Source organism: Xiphophorus maculatus, chromosome 21, assembly GCF_002775205.1.
Source record: "Xiphophorus maculatus strain JP 163 A chromosome 21, X_maculatus-5.0-male, whole genome shotgun sequence".
Lineage (NCBI taxonomy): Eukaryota > Metazoa > Chordata > Actinopteri > Cyprinodontiformes > Poeciliidae > Xiphophorus > Xiphophorus maculatus.
This window is the reverse complement of record NC_036463.1, coordinates 24,191,433-24,218,090: the sequence shown is the minus strand read 5'-3', so window position 1 is coordinate 24,218,090 and position 26,658 is coordinate 24,191,433. Positions and strand designations below refer to the sequence as shown.

At 51.1% G+C, this 26,658-nt stretch overlaps 2 protein-coding genes across 14 annotated transcripts in view; both read left to right on the top strand.

Moving 5' to 3' along the window:
- Positions 1-57: 57 nt before the first annotated feature.
- xrcc2 (X-ray repair cross complementing 2) lies at positions 58-3,173 on the top strand. 4 transcript variants are annotated; one of them, XM_023325946.1, is made up of 6 exons: positions 58-726; positions 1,172-1,253; positions 1,329-1,364; positions 1,439-1,588; positions 1,666-1,927; positions 2,760-3,173. In XM_023325946.1, the coding sequence occupies exons 1-6, from the start codon at positions 706-708 to the stop codon at positions 3,097-3,099; spliced, it is 891 nt and encodes a 296-aa protein (XP_023181714.1). In that variant the 5' UTR covers positions 58-705; the 3' UTR covers positions 3,100-3,173. The 4 variants fall into 4 exon arrangements, with proteins under 4 accessions (XP_023181714.1, XP_023181715.1, XP_023181716.1 ...); XM_023325947.1 differs by lacking the exon at positions 58-726 and having other exon boundaries at positions 915-1,253; positions 1,666-1,897; XM_023325945.1 differs by lacking the exon at positions 58-726 and having other exon boundaries at positions 923-1,253.
- Positions 3,174-3,664: 491 nt separating this feature from the next.
- The window catches only part of LOC102216709 (histone-lysine N-methyltransferase 2C-like), a 44,905-nt gene continuing 21,911 nt past the window's right edge, over positions 3,665-26,658 (top strand). The window contains exons 1-36 of one of the 10 annotated variants that reach the window (XM_023325934.1): positions 3,665-4,272; positions 4,342-4,481; positions 7,273-7,467; positions 9,037-9,119; positions 9,279-10,035; positions 10,231-10,410; positions 10,502-10,524; positions 10,711-10,800; positions 10,865-10,974; positions 11,170-11,320; positions 11,400-11,571; positions 11,692-11,806; positions 11,879-12,042; positions 12,221-17,493; positions 17,564-17,704; positions 17,884-18,416; positions 18,486-18,800; positions 19,030-19,152; positions 21,735-21,854; positions 21,931-22,032; positions 22,114-22,218; positions 22,294-22,475; positions 22,541-22,705; positions 22,776-22,873; positions 22,943-23,002; positions 23,072-23,174; positions 23,246-23,349; positions 23,422-23,562; positions 24,764-24,853; positions 24,922-25,046; positions 25,114-25,309; positions 25,821-25,898; positions 25,987-26,022; positions 26,210-26,353; positions 26,426-26,458; positions 26,537-26,629. In XM_023325934.1, the coding sequence (XP_023181702.1) occupies positions 7,274-7,467; positions 9,037-9,119; positions 9,279-10,035; positions 10,231-10,410; positions 10,502-10,524; positions 10,711-10,800; positions 10,865-10,974; positions 11,170-11,320; positions 11,400-11,571; positions 11,692-11,806; positions 11,879-12,042; positions 12,221-17,493; positions 17,564-17,704; positions 17,884-18,416; positions 18,486-18,800; positions 19,030-19,152; positions 21,735-21,854; positions 21,931-22,032; positions 22,114-22,218; positions 22,294-22,475; positions 22,541-22,705; positions 22,776-22,873; positions 22,943-23,002; positions 23,072-23,174; positions 23,246-23,349; positions 23,422-23,562; positions 24,764-24,853; positions 24,922-25,046; positions 25,114-25,309; positions 25,821-25,898; positions 25,987-26,022; positions 26,210-26,353; positions 26,426-26,458; positions 26,537-26,629 (10,399 nt within the window). In that variant the 5' untranslated portion in view covers positions 3,665-4,272; positions 4,342-4,481; position 7,273. Of the gene's footprint in view, positions 4,482-7,272; positions 7,468-9,036; positions 9,120-9,278; positions 10,036-10,230; positions 10,411-10,501; positions 10,525-10,710; positions 10,801-10,864; positions 10,975-11,169; positions 11,321-11,399; positions 11,572-11,691; positions 11,807-11,878; positions 12,043-12,220; positions 17,494-17,563; positions 17,705-17,883; positions 18,417-18,485; positions 18,801-19,029; positions 19,153-21,734; positions 21,855-21,930; positions 22,033-22,113; positions 22,219-22,293; positions 22,476-22,540; positions 22,706-22,775; positions 22,874-22,942; positions 23,003-23,071; positions 23,175-23,245; positions 23,350-23,421; positions 23,563-24,763; positions 24,854-24,921; positions 25,047-25,113; positions 25,310-25,820; positions 25,899-25,986; positions 26,023-26,209; positions 26,354-26,425; positions 26,459-26,536; positions 26,630-26,658 lie in introns of all 10 variants that reach the window. The other 9 variants (XM_023325937.1, XM_023325936.1, XM_023325938.1 and 6 more) reach the window with 9 other exon arrangements.

Here is a 26,658-nt window from a genome sequence, read left to right as displayed (position 1 = left end):
GGTGCGTTCAGGTGCTGTCAGTCAGTCACTGACACATAGACAAGGCAGTGAGGCCTGACTTCTCTGAAAAAAAAAAGACAAAATATTTTTTCATCTCAGATTATTTTATTAAGCTTGATGCTCATTGTTGATTTTAGCTGTTCTCTATATAATAATGCATTACAATCCTACAGACAGAGAAAACACATGACTTACTCAACAAAAGGTTGCAAAGAGAAAGAAACTGTTTCTATTCTTCATAAATGACCTTGGCCATTTCAGTGTCAACACATTATTCATAATAACATCTACAGCGTTGGGCCTCCATCTTCATCATTTTAACCTCAGCCGCCTTCCTCATTATCGCTCTTATTCCTCCACATGGAGGTAAAAGTTGGTTTATTTGTAATTTTATTTATTTTTCGTGATGGGGATGAAGAAAGCCGAGATATTCTTATCCCTTTATACATATACACACTTTTATTATGAAAAGCCGAGTCTTATTTTGTCAGCCGGAAGTGATGTCACTGTCAACAACTCGATTCACTTGTTTGTGCTTTAATAAACCAGCGCTTCTTGTTTCTCTTTAATGTATCCGTCTGGGCTTTTCCGAACCGGTATCGAACCTAAATCATATCCCCGCAACTGCCTCGGCTAAAACCTAGCAAGCGGAAGTCGAAGCGTTCCCGCGCAAATGATCAAGAGGAAGAGGAAGGTCGGACAGAGATGAGTGAGAGCGGGACTCAGGTGAGCTTGTGATGCGGACAGGTGACCTGGTTGTGGTGGTAGAGATCGCTACATGACCGGGTTTAGAGTCCAAATCTTTTAACTCCGGAACTGTCTTTGTTGGCTTTTCAAAATGAAATCCCAACTCCGGTTAGTTGTAGAGCTACTAGTACAGAAAATATCTACAGCTCTGAAAAAAAAAAAAAACAACACTTACAAAATATTTTCTTCATCTCAGATTATTTTATTAAACTTGACATTAAAACTTGATGTGAAGTTTTAATGGACTTAAACAGTAAAAGTCCAGGTCAGGTTCAGCAGTCAGTCTAGCCCTAAGGCTTTTCAAAGTAAAAGTTCATCTCAGGTTTGGTTGTAGTGTCCTTTCATCAGTGGTACAACACTATATATTCTAGTGTTGGTTCAGTCTATGTTCTGGTACCATCCAAGTGTTGGTGTCTCCCTGCAGCTGCTTGCCCGTCTCGAGGCCCGGCGCTGTCTGAAGGACATTGAGCCTCAGCTGTTTGCCGATGATGGAGGACCTGACCGTGGTACGTAACTCCACCCACTTCTTCTCAGCTGACCAGTAATCAGGCTGTTTCTGACTGTGTGTCTGACTGTGGCAGGGGAGGTGGTGGAGGTGTACGGTCCGGAGGGGACAGGTGAGGTTTCATTAGCTCCACGGATGCTGTGCCCGGACCTGACCCACTTGAGACCTGTGTTCTGGTGTCTCCAGGAAAGACGGAGCTGCTCTACCACCTGCTGTGTCGCTGCGTCCTGCCGGAGGCGGCTGGCGGTCTGGAGGTGGACGTCGTCTTTGTGGACACAGACTACAGTCTGGACGTGTTCCGGTTGGCCAGTGTTCTGGACAGTCGACTGAGCGCAGGTGAAGCTAACGACATCTGCAGGGTGTGAAGACTTCAGATGAGCTTACCGGAACATGACTGGTTCCTTTCTCTCCAGATGGTTCTGCCGGGTCTGATGATGCAGTTCTGCGCTCGTGTCTGTCTCGCCTCCTGGTGGTCCGCTGCTCCTCCTCCTCCGAGCTCCTCCTCACCCTTCATTTTCTGGAGACCACCTTGTCTTCTCGACCCAAAGCAGCGCTCCTTCTTATTGACAGCATCTCGGCGTTCTATTGGTCGGATCGCAGTGAGGGCGGAGCCAGCGTTGCCAAGCAGGAGGAGAAGCTCAGCAGGTGTTCAGAGCTGCTGGGTCGACTGCTCAGGTGGATCCTTTAAGTGGGTTCTAAATGTTCTGTAGAGGCTTGACCTCTGACGGACTATCTGAAGAGCCTACCTGTCCATCTGAGCTTGTACACTGAGGGTGGGGGGTTTGATTCAGTTCTGGGTCATTAGAAGGTTCCAGTGGGTGGGGGTGGAGGGCTTGGTGGTGCAGAGGTGAAGCATAGTCCACATACAGAGGCCTTAGTCCTCGACGTGGACGTCACAGGTTCGAGTCCTGGCCTGATTACCTTTCCCCCTCTCTTATTACTGACTGTCCTGTCAATTCACTGTCAGATAAAGGCCACTAGAGCCAATGAAACCTAAAAAAAGATGCTCAGGTGGAAGGTTCTTCAGCAGGTCCAACTGGACATATAGAAAGTTCTCGTGTCCTTTAAAAGGCCTGAACAAATTCTTCAAGAACTGAGATGTCAGACGGAAAGTTCTTCCCAGAGAACAGTCCTCTGGTTCATTTGGTCTTTAGCACGACTGACCCGTTCAAATCCAGTAGAGTCCAGTCCATTGCAGTACATCAGTAGCAACCTTGATCAGAAACTCCGATCAGTGACCCTGTCCTGTGATGGTGGCCCAGGTTCATGGTTCTGGAGCTCAGTCCATGACCCGAGGAGCCAATGTTCAGTACTGGATCAAGGAACCAGATCCAGATGTTCTCCAGACCAGGAACCACTCCATCTGATCAGCTCCAGTAAAACAACACTGTTCTTGGGGAGGATGTCCAAGCCTTAGAGTTCAAAGTTCAAGGTTGCATTGGTCCATCACGTGGTTCTGACAGCTGTGGATCAACAGCTGATGTCCTGTTCTGTGGTTCCTCCCCAGGGATTACAGAATCACCATCTTTGCAACCTGCCACCCCATCAGGCGGACTTCCAGTGGACCACCCTCCTCCTCCTCAGAGGCAGACCGGTCCCATCTCTGCCGAGCCTGGCAGCGTCTGGTGACCCACCGGCTGGTGTGCTCCAAACAGGAAGCTGAACATAACCCAGCAAATGGAGACCAAGGGAGCGGAGAGCAGAGGAACCGGCAGGTCTTCACCGTCCACTGCTCCTCCTGGACCGGAACCAAGGGTTCCAGGGTCAGCTCCTTCAGAGTGACAGATGGTGGTGTGGAGTTCGTTTGGACCCATAGACCTCCTCCTGGTCTTTCTGTTGTACTTTAAAGACTCACTGTTGATGTTTGTAACTTTATTATGATGACATGTTGGAATTGAATAAAACCAGAGATGGATCGGAATCTGGATCATCAGTTGTTTGGTTTTACCGGTAGAGATAATCAATAAAGATGACTGTAGAAATAATCAGGAAAGATTAGTAGAGATAACCAGAGTAAAAATCAGAAGCAGTTTTTAATATTTGTTTCACTGATGAAGGGAACTAACCATCGATCCAGAAGTAATCATACCCTGGTTAAATGATGATTAAACCAGATTGTTAGTACCCGCTTATTACCTGGGTACTATCCAGGTAACAACCAGGCTAGGGCTGGAAACTAGCTGGTTAATATCTGGTTAGTAGTCTGTTTTTCAACCTGCCACCCTACTTTGCAACTGATAGTTTGATTTTCCGTCTAATCAGGTAAAACTGATTTCCTTGTTGCTGAAAATGGGTTGTGTTAATAAACCTGCCTGGTTCAACATATAGCTAGCAGGACCATATCCAGCCATCAGTACCGGACCTCAACCCAGTCACTCCCTGGTTCTGGAGCTGGACAGGGAGTTCTCACAGTAGTGATTCTGCAGAACCATAGGTGTTCAAAGTCCAAAATCTTGGATTCGGTGGTTCGGATCGCATGACGGTTCTGCACAACCAAAGATGGATGTTTTTGACCGCGTCTGACTGTTGGTTCTGCTCATGTGCCATCAGCTGAGCAGGTTCTACAGAGTTCATCAAGTTCTCCTGGAGGAATCCTGTTGAAACCAGAACTGAACCGAAAGACCTAGAACGTTCCTTCTGGACGGATCTGTCAAGTTCCGGTGTTGTGTTTACTGCACGTGCAACTGCAGTCCTGATCCCCCCGCTTCCGATCCGGCCCAGGTTTCCCTGATCTGATGACAGCAGCCGCATAACAGGAGCAGCCCCCCAACAGATCCCTCCGCGGGGTCACACACACTTTTTACACAACACAAACAAACCAGGCGGTTACAATAGAGAGTTGGGCCACACGGGCACTCTGCTGGGCCACAGTCTGGTGGAAGGCTGCCCTCATCCCGGCGCTGGTTCCAGGACGGAGCGGCCACCTGGTGGAGCTGTAGGACAGGTTTTCTGGGATCTACTTCTCCTGCTGGGGCTGACAGGCGGTGCTTCGGTCGCTCCCAAACATGGCCTCCATGACGGTGCGACCACTTCAAGTTTGATTTCTCACTGATTATCTGCGTCCAAACTGCGTGTTTTTCCTTCTACAGCTCACGGGAATGTTTCCACGGAGCAGCTCTGTACGGCAGACACCAGAAGCAGATGTTTTCTGTCGCAGAAGTTCGGTGCTGATCACGTCGCTCTAAGTTGACTGAAAACTGGAGAGGAAAAGGAGAACCGCGTCAAATCAGTAAGCAGCCTGTCTCGGTCCTCCTTCCGCCGCTAACTCGCCCCGAACCGGGGGCCAAGGCCGGCTGTCCGCGCTCCCTGCCCTGCTGTCAGTAGCCTGCTCCGCGCGATAGACAGCCGAGGAGCTAATGCTAATGCTAACGGTGAAGTGAACGGGGAGGCTACCTGCTAACGGCTACACCGACTGTCATTAGCAGCTTGAGTCCGGGCATCCAGGCAGGCTTAACAGGCTGATGCGGTGTGGGAGGCCGCCTACCGGTCTCCCAAAGCCGGCGGCTGTTAGCCGGCTTTGGTCCGCTGACAGATGGGTGTGTTAGCATGGAGCTAGTTGGTTAGCCACACAGTTTTGGCTCACCTGACCAGGACTCACCTGTCCGAAAGGGCCTCCCTGACCTCTGATCGGTACCAGCTCATCAGATGGAGATACGCAGTTCGTTCCTGGTTCTGAAGGGTCCATTACTGTCTCAGGTAGAGGTTCTGGTGTCGTTCTACATGGTTCTGATGTTCCCAGTTGTTCTCTAAGGTTCTACTGGGTCATACAGGATTTACATGGTTGATTTTAAGTTCTCTAAGGGTCCAATCTTGGATCTAAGATGGGTCAGGAACAGTTGACTTGAGTTTTGAGGTAGAATCTTTGTGGTTCTGATGGATTGGCTGTAGTCCAGTGTTGGTTCTAGGAGGTTCTTTGGTGTTCAGGTCCAACGCTCAGGTTCTGAGGCAGAATTAATCCAGTGAGTGATTCTAGACAGCTCTTCTGCTGCGGTAGTTAGAGGTTTAAGACGTATTTGATGGTTCTGGTCCACTGCTTGTTGACTGTAGATGAAAGTATAGCAGAAGGTGCAGATGATCCACCTGGAGTGGCTCCTGGTTCTTCTATCAAGAACCATGAACATTTCTGGTCTTGATAGAAGAAATGAAAATATCCAGAAGATCAAAGAACTTCAAAGAGCTGCAGAAAAACCAACCAAAACTGATCAAAACACAATAAACAACTGGAAAATGAGAAACATTAACAACCAAAAATACCTGTCTAGTGTAGCTCATGAAATCCAGCAGAGACTTGACTTAAAGAATACGGCAAACCCCAGCTGATGAGACCCATCAGGTCCAACCAGTAGCAGATGTTGGGTTGGTTAGGGTAATCAAAGGTTCTCCACCACAACAGAACCCACCCAGACTTTCCTTGATCTGCAGCTCATCATTGGCTGCGCTTCCACTGCCCATAAAATTGCACTTGGAATAGCAAAAATAATTTTGCCTAATGTAAACACTGTAGTATCAAAGTCAGACTAAGCAGACCCAGATTGGACTAAGTTAGCCTGCTCAGTTTGCATCCTAGTTCAGCCTGAAGAACATCACAGAGATATTGTTGCATTGTTAGCAACAATGCAACAAAACACCCATTTTTCAATAAAAAAAAATTGCACTAGTATGAGGTAATTTTTCAGCCATTTAAAATGGGTGTATGTTGGGGCGTGCTGTGGTGGCGCAGGGGGTTAGCACGCCCCACGTTTGGAGGCCTTAGTCCTCGACTCGGACGTCGTGGGTTCGACTCCCGGTCCCGACGACCTTTGCCGCATGTCCTCCCCCCTCTCCTCACCCTCCTTCCTGTCTGCCTACTGTACAAAAAATACGAGCCACTAGCGCCGCAAAAACTCTTCGGAGAAAAAAAAAATGGGTGTATGTTGTAAAACTGTAATTAATCGCATCATCAGTTTGTACCCAGTACTTTTGTCACTCTGGCCTCTTGGGATGATGCCCAGCTGTCTCCAGTAGAGCTCTCACAGCATCAGTTCATCAAAAGTTGATCAATCCAACACGTTGACTCCATGGCTCTTGTGTTAAATCACTGACTACTATTTTCCCAAAACGCATCATACATGGCTTCTGCTGAGTAGGCAGGGCTTGTCGCTCCACCGCCTGAATAAGACGCAGACCTCTCCTCTGATCGACTGATAGATGATGAGCGCCATGGCTGAATTATTAGTTAATAATTATGTTTATCCATTTCTGCCATGATTCTTGAGGACTTATGGCGTAAACAAGGTTATTCATGTGTGATTTTCAGTGGATTTCTTATTTAAAGGAAATAATGCAGTAGGGCAATTTTATTTTTCTACATTAGCTGAACATAGATTTGTGCACATTTATAATGGAAACCCAGCTAGCATCCCAGTTGCTCCATCTGCTGATGGACCATGGATGAAAAAATAGATTAATGGATGGATGGATGGACGTTTGTTAACAGATGGATGGATGGCTGACGGTTGGATGTTGGCTCACGGATGGACGGATGTTGGTTCATGGATGGATGTTGGTTGACTGATGTGGTTGATGGATGGATAATGGATGGTTCGCGGTTCTGCCTTCACACTGTCTGCTTGAATTGGTCAGACAGTAGAACCAGTAAGTGTCCCATTTCACCAGAACCCCTCAGTGGATCAGTCACCATTAAACAAGAGTTTTGATATTAAAGCTACAAGTTGTCCAACTAAAAGAGATGAAATCATGTAGAAATAAACATACAAGACAGAAATTTTCTGAACTAAAATGGTAAAATAATAGGACAAAAACATTAGTTGGTGATTCTGCAAAGATCCCACCTCTGCTTGGTTGGTTGCTACCAGCTGGCACCTGCAGATCTTTGATCTTCAGTTAGATGTGTTGGTGTGAACCATTTCTGCTGCCAGACTCCTTATCTCACAAGCTTAGTGTGGTGTCTTCTTGTGGTCGGGGTGGAGTCATGTATGGTAACAGAAAACTTTAACCCTCGTCTGTCTGCTTGCACCTAGAATGCCCTCTGAGGCTCAGGAGCCTCGAGACAGAGGGCCCCCCCACCCCCTCACGCGGGCTGGACGCAGCGCTCAGCTGGCCAAAGCTGCAGTCACTAGCCCCGCCCCTGAGAAGCGACCCCGCGGGCGGCCTCGGAAGGATGGGAACCACGGCCGCCCAGCGCCTCCTGCTCCTCCTTCACCCAAATCTAAGAAGTAAGTGCACCACTAATGATAAATGGTAAATGGCCTGTACTTGTATAGTGCTTTATCATGTCCAGAGGACCCAAAGAGCTTCACACTATATTCAATCATTCACACACACATTCACACACTAATGGTGGCAAGCCACTGGACAATTGCCACAATTGTTGGGAGTGTGACCCAACTCCGTCAGTGTTGGGTCACACTGATGGAGGCAAGGCTGCCATCAGCCTTGCCTGACCAGCAGGCAAGGCGGGTGAAGTGTCTCGCCTTAGGACAACTTCTTGGGCAACCCTCCACCATTGTCAAATGGAGACACCTGATTGGTACTGGGATTAGTTTGGTCTCAGGTCCGATTCTGTTCTCTAAACAGAAACTGGTCCCTCCCTGAGTGTTTGGACTATATAATCACAACATATGACGAGGCGATATTGACTTGATTCAAAGGGTGTTGATATTTTTCTGCCCCGGGTTCATTTCAAATATAGTCTCTGTTTCACTTGAATTTTTCTGAGCGAGAGCCTCCTAGACCGTGAACTTGCTCTAGTACCAGCACCATGAGGAAGTGGGTGTTAGCAGTTGGCGGATATTAGCTAGAGAGCGGACGTTAGTAGATGTCTTCCAGTTTGCTGTCCCTCGTCATGGAGTGGACATTAGCCAGGGTTCAGAGCAGACAATAAACAGGGAGCGAATGTTAGCCTAGGAGCGAAGAGGATGCTGGCCAGTGAACAGATGTTAGTTACTTCACCCATGGAGTGGACATCAGTCAGGGAGAGGAGTGTAGGATAGGCAGGATGCGAACATTACTGGATGTCATTCAGGGATTGGCCACTCACCAGGGAGTACACGATAATAGACGATAACAGACACTGGCTAGAGAGCGGAAAATATCAGACGCTGGCCATGGAGTCCGAATTGCTGAAATTTCAGAACCCCACCTGGAAGGTTAATGTTATCTGCATCTCTGGTAAATCCTATAGAGAGCCTCTGCACTCTCTGTAGGACCAATACGTCAGGGACGCTGGGGTGGATGAGAAATGGGGAAGAAATTCTTAGAGAAGATTGTGCGATGTTGTGAAGTTACTCTATTGAACGAGGTGGAAAAGGAGATAGAAAACGGAGTAAATAATGTAGCACTGAATCAAACCATCTGTATCGGCTGATCAGTGATTGCTGCTATGCAGGTATTGATACCTGCATAGGTGACAATGCAACAATACCTCTGTGATGTTCTTCAGGCTGAACTAGGATGCAAACTGAGCAGGCTTAACTTAGTCCAATCTGGGTCTGCTTAGTCTGACTTCAAGCAAGGTACTAACACCTAGGGTCCTCATAGATATACGACTGTGCCTAAAAGTGTGTTTGTGGTTAGAATGTCAGGAGGAAGTGGTGAGGGGCATGATGGTAAAATAGGCACCGGGGTGAGGGGTGGACTTGGCTCCTGGGTTTACTTCCTACCAAACACAAAATGTGACGTCATTCTGCTCATGTTCTTCAAGTGTTTCTGAATGAGAGCAGAACCAGGTTTCCAGCAGCAATTGCATAAATATCAACAGTTCCTGTTGATCTGTGTTCCTGCAGGGGGCGAAGCCGAGGAAGAGCCCAGGTAGAGGGTGAAGAAAGCACGGGGACTACAGAGAAGAGGCGATTCCAGAAAAAGACAGGTGGGCCTTAATGACAAATCAGAGCTCCGCTCACAGGAACTCATTCATTCTCAGGAGGACCTAGAAAAAAGCTCAGCTTAATTTTCTGATTGACTCAAACTTAACTGACTTCACCAAGTTTCTGCACTCTCAAATGAATCCTCGGTTTGATCTCCACAGAGCCCAAGGAGCCCCCGGAGGCCAAGGGACCGCAGGAAGCCATGGAGCCGCTGGAGCCCCCAGAGCCCAAGGGACCGCAGGAAGCCAAAGAGCCCCCAGAGGCTAAGGAGCCCAATCAGCTGCTGGAGCCCAAGGAGTCACTGAAACCCCCAGAGCCCAAGGGACTGCGGAAAACCAAGGACCTGGTGGAGCCTCCAGAGCCCAAGGAGCCACCAGAGGCCAAGGGACCTCCAGAACCCAAGGAGCCTAAGGGACCCAAGAAGCTTGTGGGGTCCCGGAGGTTCATCTCTAGGCATAAGTCCCACAAAAACCCTGAACCAGACCTTGAAATGAGCCAGGTTGGGCTCAGTCCTAGTCCTGAACCAGCTCCTGAGCCCAGAGTCCCAAAGTGCAGCTCAAAACCAGCCCCTGTTTCTGAGGAGGAAGACAGTACCAAAACCGGTCCCTTTACTGTTGACCTGTTATCTCAGGTCCCTGTGGAGGATCCTCAGGTTGGCGCTCCAGAACCAGGGGAACCCACCCACAGCCCCACCCCTATTGAGACCAGCTGTCCTAGTAGGGTTTCCATGGACACCAAGGAAGGCTGTATTGTCGGTCCGGTGCAGCAGAATCAAGAGCTGAGTCCCCACTCCAGTCCTCCAGTGTCCCTTTGCCTGGAGGACGAGGATGAGGGCTCCCTTTCCCCCCTGTTCCAGCACTCCCCATCAGAGGAATCAGGGGGTTCACCTGCCCCAACCCTGGGACACGCCAAGAAACGGTGAGTCTGGGTGTTACCATGGAAGCACTCCTCCTCAGGCCTCCGCTGCTACTGATTGTCATGAGGGCAGAGCTGTGGGGAACCTTGTGGATGGCTTCAGAGCAAATATTCCCTGGACTAAGTGTAATTAAATGACCCGTTGCCATGGTCACACAGGACCCGCCCAAGTTCATGTGTTCACCTGTCCTCCTGCAGGCTGAAGCAATGTGCCTTCTGTTACCGCGGCGACCAGCCTCCTCTGGGCCAGGGCCGCCTTGTGGTGTTCGGTCCGACCCCAGGCTACATCCCGCTCCACATCCTGAACCGCCGCACCTCCTCTGATCGTGTCGATGACTGCCATGACCACTGCTACCATGGAGACAGGGCCCCGCCCACGTATGTGACCTCACTTCCTGTTCAGAGATAAAGAAGAAGAAACTGTTGGTTTGAAAAGATGAGGCTGACCAGCTGATCTGTTTGTTGTCAGGTGCAGCAGCCCAGCACAGTGTGGTGAGTACCGGTGCACCTGATCTCCAGGTGATCGTCTGATGGTAGATTACCAGGTGATCCACCATCAGGTGATCACCTGGAGAATACCAGGTGATCACCTCCAGGTGATCCACCATCAGGTGGTCCACCGTCAGGTGATCACTTGGTGACGGGCTGCAGGTCAGTCACGGTCCCTCTGTGTTTCAGAAGATGAATCTTCTTCAGAGTTCATGCGACAACTCGGCCCCATCGGCCTTCCACACGACATCAACGTCCAATCACTGTTCGACCCCACAGGTAGCCCTTCGTCCTTTCCCTTCTCCTCCTCTGTAAACGTGTGCTTACCTGGCTTTGTGTGCAGGTCAGTGCTGTGCTCACCTGCAGTGTGCCGCCTGGTCAGAAGGTGTGCGGCATGGCGATGGCCAGTCTTTGCTCTTTGTGGACAAAGCCATCGACTCAGGAAGCAGCCAGGTGAGTTTCTGACAGGAAATTGTTTTGGGGGGTTGATGGATGAAGAGCACAGCCTTCTGCCTGGGTGTCCAGGGGTTTTCAGGTCTTTAGAACTTCAAGAACTGTGATGCTGAATGGGCTCTTGGCTCGGATCCGGATGAACTCTGGAACCCATCACTCAAATTAATAAGCCCCACCCCCGTCTCACCTGTCCAGGTATGTGGGTTCTGCCAATGCCTGGGTGCTTCGCTGCGTTGCCAGGAGACGGGATGTGGGCGGAGCTACCACTTCCCCTGTGCTGCTGCTGCTGGCGCTCATCAGGACTGGACCCGAAGGCTCACACTGTGCCCGACGCACGCCGGCCCAGGTGGGGGAACTCAGAGCTCCGCTTCCTCCCACTTCGCCCCGCTGTTGCCATGGAAACACACTAACCTCTGTCTACACAGGCTACTCAAGATGTTTGTCGTGTTTGGGCGGAACCGAACCCGGCAACTTGTTGATGTGCTGTTGCTGCGGTAGCTGTTACCATGGCAACTGCCTGGAGCCAGCTCTCACCCTGTCCCCTCTGGTCCGGTCTGGGTGGCAGTGTCCCGCCTGCAGGGTGTGTCGCAGCTGCAGGTGACACACCTTCTGACTGAACTAGTACCTGACTGTGGAGCACCACTGTTGGCTGGACTCAGGTTCAGCAGGTCAGAGGTCGTCCTGTCGGTCCTGACCAGCTCTATGTGTGTGTGTCAGGTTGCGGGGTGACGAAGGCCTTCTGCTGGTGTGTCAGCGCTGTGATAAGGCCTACCACACACACTGCCTCTCTCCTCCGCTGGACGGCACACCCAACAGCGCTTGGACCTGCAAGGTCAGAAAATCTCTGTCAGGTACAACTGCCCAGGTGTGTTGCTTCTAAACTCATTGGGCCTGTTTTCTCCAGAACTGCAGAGTCTGTCGCCGATGTGGTGTGACATCATCGGGTCAGTGGGCCAATCATCAGTTTCTGTGCGAGTCATGTGACCCTGCCCTGCCCTGTCCTCTCTGTTACCGTGCTGTTGACTTTGCCTCGCTGCAGGACAGTCTGGCCTGCAGCAGCTGCTACAGGTAAACATGCTTAGACAGGGGTTATCCTCCGACTAGAAGCCAGTTTTCAGTTTCCTTCAGTAAAGATGGAAGTAAACGAACAACTACCAGGTCTTGCAGCTCTTCGACAAGATGTGACGTAAATGTGTTTACTTTCCTTCCTCAGTCCTTTGAGTGTTTGATGTTCTCTGTGCTTCAGGTCTGTTCATGCTGAGTGTTCGGGCCAAGCTGGGGAGCGCACAGCAGAGTCTGACCTCTACCTCTGCTCCTCCTGCAGCCCTTTTGAACAGCAGCTAGCCCCTCCCTCTGACACCTCTCTGGCGCTTAGTCCACCTGCTGCTCCTGATACAGGCCAGCTTTTCTGCCTGGAGCTACCACCTAGTCCTCTGCAGAGTCCGAACTTAGAGCTCCAACCTAGTCCCACACCCTCTTCTGGAGACCATCCAATAAGTTCTGTAGCAAGTGAAAGCATTCTTGGAACGTCTCAGAAAGACCTCCAACTCACTCCTCCACGGTCTAAATCCTATCGGAAGACCGGTGTTGCAGCATCACTAGAAGTCCTCGAAAGAAGTCCATCTCCACCTACCGGATATCAGAGGCACACATCGACACCAGAGCAGACTGACCTGCCGTCGTCACTTAATCTCGCAAAATACGAACCACCTGTTATATCACCATCCACCTTCTGTCAGAGCCTGGAGCATGCTGCAGCCGAGCCCCAGCAGAGTCATGCGTCTCCTCCAGCTGGGCCCCAGCGGAGTCCTGCGTCCCCTCCAGCCGAGCCCCAGCGGAGTCCTGCGTCCCCTCCAGCCCAGCCCGATTGGGGTCCTGCGTCCCCTCCAGCCGAGCCCCGGCGGAGTCCTGCGTCCCCTCCAGCCGAGCCCCGGCGGAGTCCTGCGTCCCCTCCAGCCCAGCCCGATTGGGGTCCTGCGTCCCCTCCAGCCGAGCCCCGGCGGAGTCCTGCGTCCCCTCCAGCCCAGCCCCAGCGGGGTCCTGCGTCCCCTCCAGCCCAGCCCCAGCGGAGTCCTGCGTCCCCTCCAGCCCAGCCCCAGCGGAGTCCTGCGTCCCCTCCAGCCGAGCCCCGGCGGAGTCCTGCGTCCCCTCCAGCCCAGCCCCGGCGGAGTCCTGCGTCCCCTCCAGCCGAGCCCCGGCGGAGTCCTGCGTCCCCTCCAGCCGAGCCCCGGCGGAGTCCTGCGTCCCCTCCAGCCCAGCCCGATTGGGGTCCTGCGTCCCCTCCAGCCCAGCCCCAGCGGGGTCCTGCGTCCCCTCCAGCCGAGCCCCAGCGGAGTCCTGCGTCCCCTCCAGCCCAGCCCCAGCGGAGTCCTGCGTCCCCTCCAGCCGAGCCCCAGCGGAGTCCTGCGTCCCCTCCAGCCCAGCCCCAGCGGAGTCCTGCGTCCCCTCCAGCCGAGCCCCAGCGGAGTCCTGCGTCCCCTCCAGCCCAGCCCCAGCGGAGTCCTGCGTCCCCTCCAGCCGAGCCCCAGCGGAGTCCTGCGTCCCCTCCAGCCCAGCCCCAGCGGAGTCCTGCGTCCCCTCCAGCCGAGCCCCGGCGGAGTCCTGCCTCCCCTCCAGCCGAGCCCCGGCGGAGTCCTGCGTCCCCTCCAGCCGAGCCCCGGCAGAGTCCTGCGTCCCCTCCAGCCGAGCCCCGGCGGAGTCCTGCGTCCCCTCCAGCCCAGCCCGATTGGGGTCCTGCGTCCCCTCCAGCCGAGCCCCGGCGGAGTCCTGCGTCCCCTCCAGCCCAGCCCCGGCGGGGTCCTGCATCCCCTCCAGCCGAGCCCCGGCGGAGTCCTGCGTCCCCTCCAGCCCAGCCCGATTGGGGTCCTGCGTCCCCTCCAGCCCAGCCCCAGCGGAGTCCTGCGTCCCCTCCAGCCGAGCCCCAGCGGAGTCCTGCGTCCCCTCCAGCCGAGCCCCAGCGGAGTCCTGCGTCCCCTCCAGCCGAGCCCCAGCGGAGTCCTGCGTCCCCTCCAGCCCAGCCCCAGTGGAGTCCTGCGTCCCCTCCAGCCGAGCCCCAGCGGAGTCCTGCGTCCCCTCCAGCCGAGCCCCAGCGGAGTCCTGCATCCCCTACAACCCAGCCTGACCGGGGTCCTGCAACCGAGACCTATAGGGTTTTTGTTGAGACTCTGAGTACTGCTTCACCTACTTCCGAGACCCATCAGAGTCCATCAACACCTCCAGAGGAGACGCATATGATTCCTACTATGCCTACAAGCGAGACCCATCAGATTCCTGCAAGAAATCCAGCTGAGACTCATGAGATTCTTGTTGAGACTCAGAGTCCTGCATCACCTTCCTCCGAGACCCATGAGAGTCCATCAACAGCTCCAGCCACGACCCATGAGAGTATTTTAAGAACTCTTGCCGAGACTCATCAGAGTCCATCATCAGCACCCTCAACCAAGACCCATCAGGATTCTGTTTCACCTCCAGTGGTACATCAAAGTTCTGAGGGGACCTATCAGAGTTCTGCAGCCCTTCCAGCAGGGATCAGTCAACTCTTACCAGAAGAGGCTGAAGTCTCTGGTGAATTTTCTCTAAAGACAGCACAAAGTCCTTCCTCCACTACAGAGGAGCCCCTTAAGAATCATGTAATAGAGAACTCAAACATTGTCCTAAACCATCTTCCATTCACCCTGTGTCAGAGCCCTTCAGCACCTCAAGAGGAGGCCCATCGGAGTGTTGCAGTACCAGCAGATGATTTTCCTCAGACCTCTACTAAACTTCCTGCATCAATTCTAGAGGACAGCCATCCAAATCTTGGACCATCTCCAGAGCACAGCCACCAAAGTCCCTTATGCCTTGTACAAGATCCTGATAGAAACGATGCATCATCTCTAGCGGAGACCCATAAGAGTCTTCTACCATCTCTAAAAAAGACTCAACCCCATAGAAACCTTGTTCCATCAGCAGATGAGAAGGTTGCTGGTCAGGTCCAGGGACCATCTTTAAAAGAGATCCGCTCACCCTCTCCACAGACAACCCATCAAAGTTTGCTGCTCTCTTCTGATCAGCTGATTCCTCCAATGTCTCCCCTAAAGTCTCAGCAACCATCTGTGGAGTCTCCTGGTGAGAAATATGAAACTCCTGCTCCATCTCCAGAAGGCACCTATCAATCTGGTCCACCCCCTAGCCACATGTGTATAAGTCCAGAACCATTACTAAAAAGTTCTGCTCGGTCTCATGGGGAGACTTGCCAGTTTCAAGAACCTCCTCTGAAGAACTCGGATGAAGGTTTGGTTCCATATCCAGAGGCCGATCTCCAAAGTCTTGTTACATCTCCTAAAAATCTCAAACAAGATCATCCACCATCTCTTGAAAGGACAGAAGACTGTCCTGAATTAAACCTCGTAAACTTCTCAGAAGTAGCAGCTTTGTTGCCTAAAGAGATCCATCCAAGTTCTGCTGAACTACCACATTGCCAAGAAAGTAGTGATAGAGATCACCAGGACAGCTTCAGGCTTGCACATTGTATGTCAAGCTCAACATTATCTCACCCTGCTTCCATTGACCAGCAGTCACCTTCCTCATCACCACACTGTCAGTCAGAAAACCAGGAACGTGCCCTGTCACACCAACTTGAACCTGAAAGGCTTCCTCAATCTCAGGCCAGTCCAACAGGATTTGAGTTTGGTCCAGTGTCCTCTCGTCCTAGTCCAACCAAAAGGTCCCCTGTAAAGGTTCTTCAGAGTTCTTCTAAGCTCAGTTTGAACTCTCCTTCTTCTGAACCAGACTTCACAGAGGACCAGCTCGGTACTCGATCTCTGCAGGCACATCTGGGTAACAACCCTCAGCCACAGAGTCTGAGTACATCAGGGCTGAGTCCTACCAGGCTTCAACAAGGATACCACCTGGAACCTGAGGCACTGCTACAGAGACCATGCAGTCCAACAAGCATCATGAACTCCCAGCCCAACCACAAATTGGAAGCTGGTATATCTTATCCGCAAACTCCCACAACACTGGACCACACAACCACTGGCTCAGACCTTTCACAGAATCTCTGTAATCTGAACCCTAAATCACCACAGATATTTGGATCTACCAAGATGGCACTTGGATCCTATTCCGCTCCTTGTAGCCCTCACCCTCTCCTGGGGAAATCTAGACCCCACAGTTCTTCACAACCTGCAAGTCCAACTCAGCACCACTACAACAAGATGGTCAGGCAAAGTATTGACTCTGGTGGACTGAAACTGGAAGGTATAGAGTTCACCCATGACTCCTCCACAGTGCAATCTGCTGAGAACTACCGGCCTCACATACCTGCCCTTCAGATGCCAGAAAGCCTTGATAACAGTAGCACTTCTTTTGAACACAGTAGCCTAACTTACTCACCTTGTGTTAAGGACACAAAGGTAAACCAGAGTCCTTACAAAAGTCTGTCACCCTGCACAAGTGATAGTTCCAAGCAAGCTGAGCCAGTGCCTACAATGCCTACAAACCCTGCCTTCTGTCTCAAAGTCTTGCCAATAGAGACTGACCCCACACCACAGTCAGCAAGTCTCATACCAGCTAAGTCCTCAACACAACAAAATGGTCCAGAGTCTCCATCATTAATTGAAGCACAACTGGCTCAACCTGGTGACTCAATTTCTGGTCAGGGTAAGGATATAGAGCTCCACCCAGATAGACTGGTCCATACTGAGGCCCTTATTGACTTTGGTCCCACACAAGTCCACAGCTCTGCAATGACATCTTCTACCCATACTCTGTCAGCTAATAGTTCTGTTGCCAACAGTCTGACTAGTATTCCCACAAGTGATGTCTCTCCAAGGACTAGTCATGCTGGTCAAACTAATACTGTTTGTATAGTACAAACACCCGTTAGCCCAATTCAGAGTCCAGCTCTGGATGGGACAGTGCTCCACAGACCCATGTCCAACCCTGGAACCAGTCCCAGCCTTCGTCAAACTCCCTACAGCCCGGGCTCTCTGTCAGATTGGGTCCGGGAAGTTGATCTTTCCATCCAAATATCTACTGTTCCCCCTTACTCTGTTCTGGATGTTGGTGCTGTCCAAACAGCAGAAACCAATGAAGGGTCCCAGAGACCTAGTGACCCTGCTCGGTCTACTCAAAGCCTCGCCAGTCCTTCAGGCTCTGTCCACCCACAGGTTAGCCCTCCATCTGTAGTATTGACTTCAACGCTTCAGGCTCCAGTTAGCTTTGTCAGAACTTCACAAGAATGTTCTGTCCTTGGGGCAGTGGGTTCAGAAAGTCCTCATGCTTGCCCCATACCAGGTCCTGTGCAACTGAAGCCAAGTTCTGATAGGAGTACCATTGATTCATTGCCTCCAGAGTCTGGTTCTGATTTTGGTCCTGGTCCTAAACAGCAACAGTTCAGTCTTGATCCATGTAACCATGTTCAGTCAGTAGCTTGCTCTGAGAACCACCACAATCTTGATTGTGCTGGTTCTGGTGTGGACTTTAGCCTTATCCCCGAACGGCCTAGTTCTGTACATGGTCATGGACCTGCTGGAGGTGAGTATCATGGAGAGTCCAGCTCTGATGGGACAATAGACTGTTTTCTAAACTGGTGTTGTTCCTGCAGCAGAGCAGAGGAGTGCTGAGGAAGAGCAAGGAGAAGCAGCGCTGGAGAGTCCAGAAGATGAGGTCAATCCTGCTGAGATGACTGAGGTACAAGGAGACGATGAGGAGAGTAGCCCAACACTGGGTCCGGTCTGTCCTTCAGGTGAGAACTGAGATTGACCAGCTAAGCTGACATCATCCATCTCCAGCCAACTAGACTGGTTTACACTGGTTTCGATGGTCCAGGCCAGTTCCTATGGTCAAATTTATGTTGTTCTGACTGGCCGGTAAAGGGTTGAGTTCTAATTGGTTCTGGTTTTTGTTTCTCCTCCTTCCCATCAGTCTCCCTGTCCTCCTGTCCTTGCTCTCAGGCTACATCCTCTAGAGGAGACCATCCTCCATTGGCTGAGAGGAGGAATGTGGAGGAAAAGTACAGCCAATCACAGAGCCTGAATAAACTTGTTGTCATGGCAACAGAATCAACCAAAGATGGACACCAGTCCCATTCCGAGCCTTCAGAGAAGCAGGAGATAAGGTCAGTAGAGAGACACCAGCCAATCAGAGATGAGGAGGCGGGACCAGATGAGGAGACCTCAGATGGCCCAATTCTGGATCTGGACCAATCCCTGGACATCGAGGTGATGGAGCTGATGACCTCAGCCGCACCTCCCGCCTCCCGCAGAGGAAAGTGGCGGAGCCTAAGGCCCCTCCCCTCCTGGTCCCGCCCCTCAGATGACCTGTCCATCCGTCTACGGCAGTCTCCATTTTCCACTGAAGCGTCCCCTGAGACCTCACCTGCCCGGACCCCGGTCACTCCTCCACCTCTGACTCCACCAACTCCTCCCTCCTCCAGAGAGACTCCGCCCCCTACCCAGGTAAGACTCCGGCAGGACCACTAAAATCTCTTTCTGTCTCCACTGGCTAACCTCACTTCATGTCTCTAGGCTCCACCCACTGCCGTGTTCCTGCTGACCCCAAAGATTGGCATGGGAAAGCCTGCCATCTCCAAGAGGAAGTTCTCCCCCGGCAGGGCGCGGTCCCGGCAGGTACCACAGGTCCGATCCGATCAGCAGCCTCGCTCAGAAGCTTGTGGAGCATCAGAGCCTCTGGTTGGAGACCCAGAGCCTCGCCCTTCGGGCCGGAGCCTGCTCTCCATTGGGCCGGAGCCTCCTCCCCGTCGGGCCGGAGCCTGCTCTCTATTGGGCCGGAGCCTCCTCCCCGTCAGGCCTCTCGCCCGTCGGGCCGGAGCCTCTGATCTGGTGCATGCTGCTTTCTCGTGCCTGTAGCCGTTTAGCATGTCGCTATTTAAACTTTTTGAATGTTTGAGTAGAGCTGCATGTGGTTGTCATGCTAACGTCTCGTATCTTGACTAGGCTGTTTTCTGTTTCTTGTTTGTGGCTGTTGCATTTATGTTGCTGCATTTTGTCCCCCTCCACTCTTCCTCTTACTCTTGCCCTCCTACCCCCCTGACCCTTCTGCATGACTCAGGGTTCGTGGTGCAGCAGTCGCAGGGCGCCGAGCCCTCCCTCATCCTCCCAGGATTCCACGGGGGAGGGAGGTTGGAGCCCTAAGCCCCGCCCACCAGACTCTTCTCTGTGGAGCATGAAAGTGGTAAATAAGCGCACGCAAACATGATGGCTTCAGGTTGCAGTTGGTTTCAGCAGCAGCTGTTGACCGGCCTGAGGCTGAGAATGAGGATTTAAATTAGTTATTGGATTTAAATTCAACCAATCAGAAGGTTGCTGCTCCAGTTGAGCCCGCCTCAAGCTGAACATGACGGTTCTTCTGGTCCAGCTGCTTTCTGGTTCTGGTACCCGTTCTGGTTCAGAACCAAACATTCAGCTTCGATAGAACAAATGGCCTGAAAACCTGAGATGTTCAAAACCTGCTAGTTCTTAAATCAGGACTGCAAACCAGTTTCACTCCGGCTTATGATTGCTTCATCATTTTTGTCATGGATTTAAATTTTGTGACTTTAAATGTTTTCTTTTTACCTGAGTTTGAAAGGGTCTGGACCTGGTTAGCCAGCCAGTTCCAGGGGCCTCATGCATAAAAGAGTGCGCAGTTTTATGTGCACTCTTTTATGCACGAACAAATGTAGAAAAGTGCGGCGCACAAAAAAATCTGGATGTATAAAGCCGTACGCACACATGTGGACGCTCAACTTTCCTTTATAAATCCCAATATAGGGGAAACGGATTAGCTGCTGCTCCGCCTGTCGCCTCCATGAATACATCTTAATGTAAATTAGTGTAAATACCTGGAAGTCTGTCGCCATGTGAAGCAGTAACCATGGCAACATCCTTGTTTGTAGCACTACGAGTATTTATAATATTTATACTGCTCCATGGACACATAAATAAAATATATTTTATTTAGAAGGTGTTTTCAGGTCACCTCACAAAAATAAAAATAATACATTTTAAAGAAAGAAAAATCCAAATAAAAGAATAACTAAAGATCTCAGAGCAGACGCTGTTGGAGCAGCAGAGCGCTCAGCTGGGATTTAAATGTTTCTTCTGAATCCATGAATCATGAGCAGAAGTTTCATTTACAGAGTCCAGATGATTTCTGTCCATAAGGCGCATTCACAAAGCGCTCGCTTCAGCTGCAGCTGGACCGGTACCGGTACCTGCTTTAAGTTCTGCTCAGAGCTCCAGGATGATCAGTCTGGATGAATCTAAACGATCAGAAACCATCAGATCAATCTGATCTCTGATCAATGGCTCCATGTTCTCCATCAGAGCCAAAGCTCCTCAGGTAGCGGCTCACCTTGGTGCAGCTACTGATATACCTGGGATTGTCTCCACACCTGATCACCTTCAATAATCAAACTGTTTGATCAGCCCTGGTTTCTCTCTAGTGAGAATAAATAGATGCATTCAGACGATGAGTTTCATCTTTATGAAACACAAACTGAGCAACATGATTATTTACACTGAGGTTTTCACATCCTTTATTTCTCTTTTCTTTATTTTGTGTGTGTGTGGGTGTGGGTGTGTGTGTGTGTTAGCTTATTGTCTGACGATAAATGTGGTTCAGTTTCATTGTTTAAACACTAAAATATTAAAATCATGAAAATCATCAGGTTTGATGCTTCCTGGTCTAAATAACTGGATGTTGTCAGATTTCAGAGGATTTAGTGAGTTTTGACTCTTTGTAGTTTATTATTGTCCACAGAAAAGGTTTGTGTGGCTGCCGCACATTTTCTCGGCAGGGAAAAAGTTTGTGTATATTTATGCAAACTTTGACGCAAGTTCATTTATACATGCCAAGTTGTGCATAAAATATGGCGCCGCACATTTTTTATGTGTACGCTGCTTTATGCATGAGTACGGTGGCCGACAGGTGCAAATGCGCAGCAAAAGAGAAAACATGCAAACAAAAAAAACACACGCGCACAAATTAAATGCGGCAAGCAAAAAGCGAATAAAATGCAGCAAACAAAAAGAGAGACGCAAACAAAAAAGAAGACACCCCCGAATGAAATGCAGCAAACAAAAAGAGAGACGCCAACAAAAAGAGAGACGCAAACACCCCCGAATGAAATGCAGCAAACAAAGTGTTGAAAACGGAAGTGCTCCAGACCACTAGGGGGAGTCAAAGAAAATAGTATTCATTTCTATGGGACCAGATGCAAGATTCAGAGAAAGAAATTTGAAAGAAAGTAAAGGTACGTATAAATAAGAAATATAGTAATACGTACCTTTACTTTCTTTCAAATTTCTTTCTCTGAATCTTGCATCTGGTCCCATAGAAATGAATACTATTTTCTTTGACTCCCCCTAGTGGTCTGGAGCACTTCCGTTTTCAACACTTTGTTTGCTGCATTTCATTTGGGGGTGTCTTCTTTTTTGTTTGCTTCTCTCTTTTTGTTTGCTGCATTTCATTCGGGGGTGTCTTCTTTTTTGTTTGCTTCTCTCTTTTTGTTTGCTGCATTTTATTCGCTTTTTGCTTGCCGCATTTAATTTGTGCGCGTGTTTTTTTGTTTGTTTGCATGTTTTCTCTTTTGCTGCGCATTTGCACCTGTCGGCCACCGTACATGAGGCCCCAGGTCACTGTTTACAACTCAGTCAGTGGCACCATCTGCTGACCTGACCCAAGGAGTGGATGGGACAGGGTGCTGCTCTCCCCAGGGTTTCCATGGTAACATGCCAGGTAGTTTAACCCCCTCCCATCCCCGTCCTCCTCAGGGTCGGGGTTCAGGGTTTCCAGGCAGGAAGCGGTCCAGAGGTGGAGCTGCTGGTGGAGGAAGAGGAGGAAGAGGCAGGAGTCGGCTGAAGGCTCAGGACAGCCTCACTGTGCTCCCTGGGGTAAGAGCACGCTGGCTGATGGAGGAATTGCCATGGTAATAGGAAGCTGACCTCCCCCCTGCTGTGTGTCTGCTAGGGAAGCTATGTGGAGACGTTTCAGGCAAAGGAGGAAGAGGAGAACTCCATGCACAACACGGTGGTGATGTTCTCCACCTCAGACCATTTCACTCTCAAACAGGTACTCAGAGGTGTACCACAGTTGTCTTCGGGTGCCTCCTGGCACCCTGGTGTCCTAGCATTTCTCCGTCTGTCTCTGCAGGACATGTGCGTGGTGTGTGGCAGCTTCGGTCGGGGCTCAGAGGGCCGCCTGCTGCCCTGCTCCCAGTGCGGCCAGTGTTACCATCCCTACTGTGTCGGCGTCAAGGTGCGTCCCCGGCCCGGTTACGCCTCCGCTGCAATTTGGTTCCAATCCACTCATTACTCTGCAATCTGATTTCAGATTACCCGAGTGGTGCTCACCAAAGGCTGGCGCTGCTTGGAGTGCACAGTATGTGAAGCGTGTGGCGATGCTTGCGACCCCGCCCGACTGCTGCTCTGTGACGACTGTGACATCAGCTACCACACCTACTGCCTGGACCCGCCCCTCCTCACTGTGCCCAAGGGCTCCTGGAAGTGCAAGTGGTGGGTGGAGGCATTGGAGGGCGGGGTCAGGGGGGCGTATCTGACTGCCCGTCCTCTTTCTGCAGGTGTGTGTGGTGTGTGCTGTGTGGCTCCACCTCGCCGGGGCTGCGCTGTGATTGGCTGAACAACTACAGCCTTTGCGGGCCGTGTGGCAGCCTCAGCCAGTGTCCCGTCTGCCAGCGGCGCTACGCACAGGACGATCTGGTGATGCAGTGCCAGCAGTGCGACAGGTAGGGCCCGTCTCAAACTGGCGGACGGGGGTCTCGCCTCAGGATTGTCTTACCTGTGGTGTGTCTGCAGGTGGGTCCACGGCGTCTGTCAGGGTTTGGCTTCAGAAGAAGAGGTGGCGCTCGCTGCCGATGAAGGCTTTGACTGCTCTCTGTGCCGCGCCTCCTCAGGTCTGCATGGTCTTCATTATGAAATTCCCCAGAGGGCAGGGTAAACGCTGACCCTTGTGTTTGTTGCAGGGAGGGTGGAGCCTCTGGGTTCCTTCATGACTCAGATGGTGTCCAGAACCAGAGAAGTGGGTCAGTATTGGTTCTGTTGCTCTAACCCTCTGGTCCCCCTGCAACCTGATCACGTGACTCTGTTTCCAGACGTGAAGACGTATACTCAGGATGGCGTCTGCCTAACCGAGTCCGGTCTGACTCACCTGCAGGCCCTAGTCCAGCCTCTTGCATCACCGCGCAAGTGCCGCAGGTAAAGCCCCTACCCTTACCCCAGGTAGCCTGAGCCGGGGAGTCAGACCAACGACTCTGTTCTGTCTTCAGGTGTAAACCGAAGTTGAAGCTGAGGATCATCAACCAGAACATTGTTTCCGTCCTGCAGACGCCACTGGACCCAGAGACCCTCACCGAGCCGGACCAGAACCGAGGTAACTCCTTATGGGAAGGCCCAGGAGTTCATCAGGACCAGGTGACCCTAACATCTGGCTGTCACATTACAGCTGTGTCTGCAGGTGACCTGGACTGTGACATGAAATCTGACTCCAGTCCCGAGCGGGATGCCGCTCACCTGGATGACGTCACCAAGGAGACGGACGTCACAGACGACAGCAAGAAGAGGAAGAGGAAACCATATAGGCCAGGTGGGATGAAGGGTGAAAGCCACTCACTCTTCTTCATCATCCTCCCGCCCTTAACATCCCGTCTCCCCCTTGATAGGGCACCCTGGCCAAAAGACATGCATTGTTGACCCAAATTTGAGAAATTCTAGCTGCCTAACCATGGCCTAGCGGTCAGATGCCCAGGTCATTTGAAAGATTAACCCTTAGTGACCTATATGCACCTGCTTCAGATTTTTCTTTTTTATTTATTTTTTCTTTTTTTCCATTTTTTTCGCCGAAGAGTTTTTGTGGCGCTAGTGGCTCGTATTTTTTGTGATAATAGGCAGACAGGAAAGAGGCCTCCAAACGTGGGGCGTGCTAACCCTCTCCGCCACCACAGCACGCCCCAGATTTTTCTTTTTTAAAAATCAGTTTACTCTGTTTGGGACTTTTAGTGTGCATTGTATGCCATCTGTCCCAGGTACCTAAAACGGACATCTCGTGGAGTGCTGGGCAGTTGTGAAAATTGTTTGGACTTAAGGCATAAATCATCCCAAATATTGGGGAATATTGTGCCTCTTTTAGGGCAGGGTCATATTGTGTAGGCCTTTGCCCTACCAGAGTGTAGAGGGCTGCTATTTCTCAGTGTGGGTACTCATGATGGGAGGAGATTCAGGTGGCTCCCTGGGTGTCCTGCTAACGTCTCCCTGGTGGTATTTTAGACTAAGTTTCTTAGGCACATTCTTCTTGCCAACCCCAGGATATATGGATCACACTGGATGTTATCTAAATGGCCAGTAGCCATACATGGATGCCCATGCCTACACTGCCCTGATTTCAATGCACTAGGTTGTGTTTCTCTACAACTGTTCTATCTGGTACCTTGTGCAATTTTGTACTTGTAGGGGTAAAGTCATAGGTCCATCTGATGGAGCTCTCCATTCTGATTCCACTGAAAGTCTGCCCTTTTACTACCCCACTCGGCTAAGACTGGTGAAGAGATCAGTCAGTAAAAGTCAAGATGATGTTGTCATTCTGAGGTTAGACAGTCTGCTGTTTGTCCCGCTTCATCCCATATGACCACATTAAATATATTGGCCATGTTAGTTCTCCTGGTCATTTGGGTCTAGGGAGTCATGCATTTGTAAGGGAAATCTTGGACAATTGGAAGCTGGACTCTAACTGCCGGTCTCCCCCTCTTTAACCTTCGGTCTTTTCCTCTCTGTTCTCCCGTCTCGCCCAGGTATCGGGGGCTTCATGGTGCGTCAGCGTGGGGGAAAAGCCGGACTCTGCAGGAAGGACTCGTCAGAGATGAACCCGAGTCGAGATCCAGGTGAGTCACCTGAGCCCATGGGTCATTGACAGAATGTGATGTCAGTCTGATCCTCGGATTCCTCCCAGGTATGTTGGAGACTGATGCTTCCATGGAAATGATGTCTGCTGCTGAGCAGGCAATGGAGAAAGTTAAGAAGAGATACAGGAAGAAGAAGACCAAGCTGGAGGAAGCGTTCCCATCGTACCTGCAGGTAATGCTTTCACCTTTCCTCTAAGCTTCGCCAACCCGCTCTCTGCTGATTGGCCGACTCTGTCCAGGAGGCTTTCTTTGGCCGGGATCTGCTTGACCGCGGCCGACAGATTGACGGAAGGCCGAGGACGGTGATCTCAGGTGCCAGCCAATCAGGGTCGGCACTGAATGTCCCCAAGGCTTCCCCCCTCAGAGCACCTGGCCCCGTCTCCTCTGTCCAGGCTCCGGGGACAGTAGCAACCAGCAGGAAACAGGGAGTGCTGCGTAAGTTTCCATTTTCTGTTTGTATTTTACACGTTCTCTATTCCTGAAGGTTCCGCCATGTTTCCTGAGCTTCTGCTCATGTTCTCCTTCAGCTGCTGGAATTAAAGGGGTTAAAGATTAGTTGAACATGTTGGATTAAATATGTTGTTACTAAAAAATTGGTGTTTGTGATACGGAGCCAGCACAGTTGGATATAAAGACGTCATTTACCCAGAATGCCTTGCAGCATGACAATATTTTAACATTTATAAAAACTCAACAGCCTTCAGAGTTATTACTGCATTTTTTTTTACAACTAAAATAAATATTTCTTCAATAAAGTCTGTTACAATTGATCATGGATTCCTTTATGGTCAGTTAGTCTGTGTGAGGATGCCCTCTGCTGGCTTCAGACTGTAACTGCAGCAGTTTAATCCAGAACGGTTCTGGAATCAGTTACAGACTGGGAACATCCATCAAGTCACATGATCAGGTATTGTGTGTGTGTGTGTGTGTGTGTGTTGCCATTCAGCCGTGTCGGAGGAAGTGCTGCTGGACCTTTCTGATGTCCTGAAAACAGATCCTCACATCCTGGGGACAGGACGCACAGGTACAGACACACCACTGCCATCATCCTCATTATCATGGCTGTGTGTGTGAGAGACTTTCACATGATAGCTGTGTGTGTTTAACTCCAGGTCAGTTCCAGGTGGAGCGCTCTCCATCTCCCTTTGGTAAGACTGGACCTCCTTTTCCTCCTGCTCAGCTCTGGCGAGCCGTCTCTCTAACTCTGACCTCAGATTGATAGATGAATCATTTCTTCTTCTCCTGCAGATTTACCAGTTTGATCCTCCTCTTGTCCCGCCCCCTGACTTGTCCCTTGGGTTGTTTCATCTCTCCGTGTGTCTCTGTCTCTTCCAGCCGGCCTGGATATCACCACGGCGGCCGGCGATCCCCCCCTGTCATCAGACACCCCTGGAGGTTGTGGGCGTTGCCAGAGGATGGAGCGGGAGGAGCCTCTGGATGCTATCTTGAGCCCTGAACTGGACCAGATGGTAACAGACGGTGAGTGTATCCGAGTGACAGCAGACAGACAGTACGATGGAACTATCTGACAGCTTCCTGTTCCTGTTGTAGGAGGAATCCTGAGCAGACTCTACAAGATCCCAGGTAAGACTGGGAGAACCTGCTCACCTATCAGGACACTGCCATGGTCCCATGATAACCTATACACCTGTGTGTATGCAGAACTGGAGGGGAAGGATGTGGAGGAGGTCTTCACCGCCGTTCTGAGTCCAAACAGCAGCAGTCAGCCAGAGCCCAGCAAGACCCACGGCTCAGGTACGACTTCTCCCACACACAACTATGAA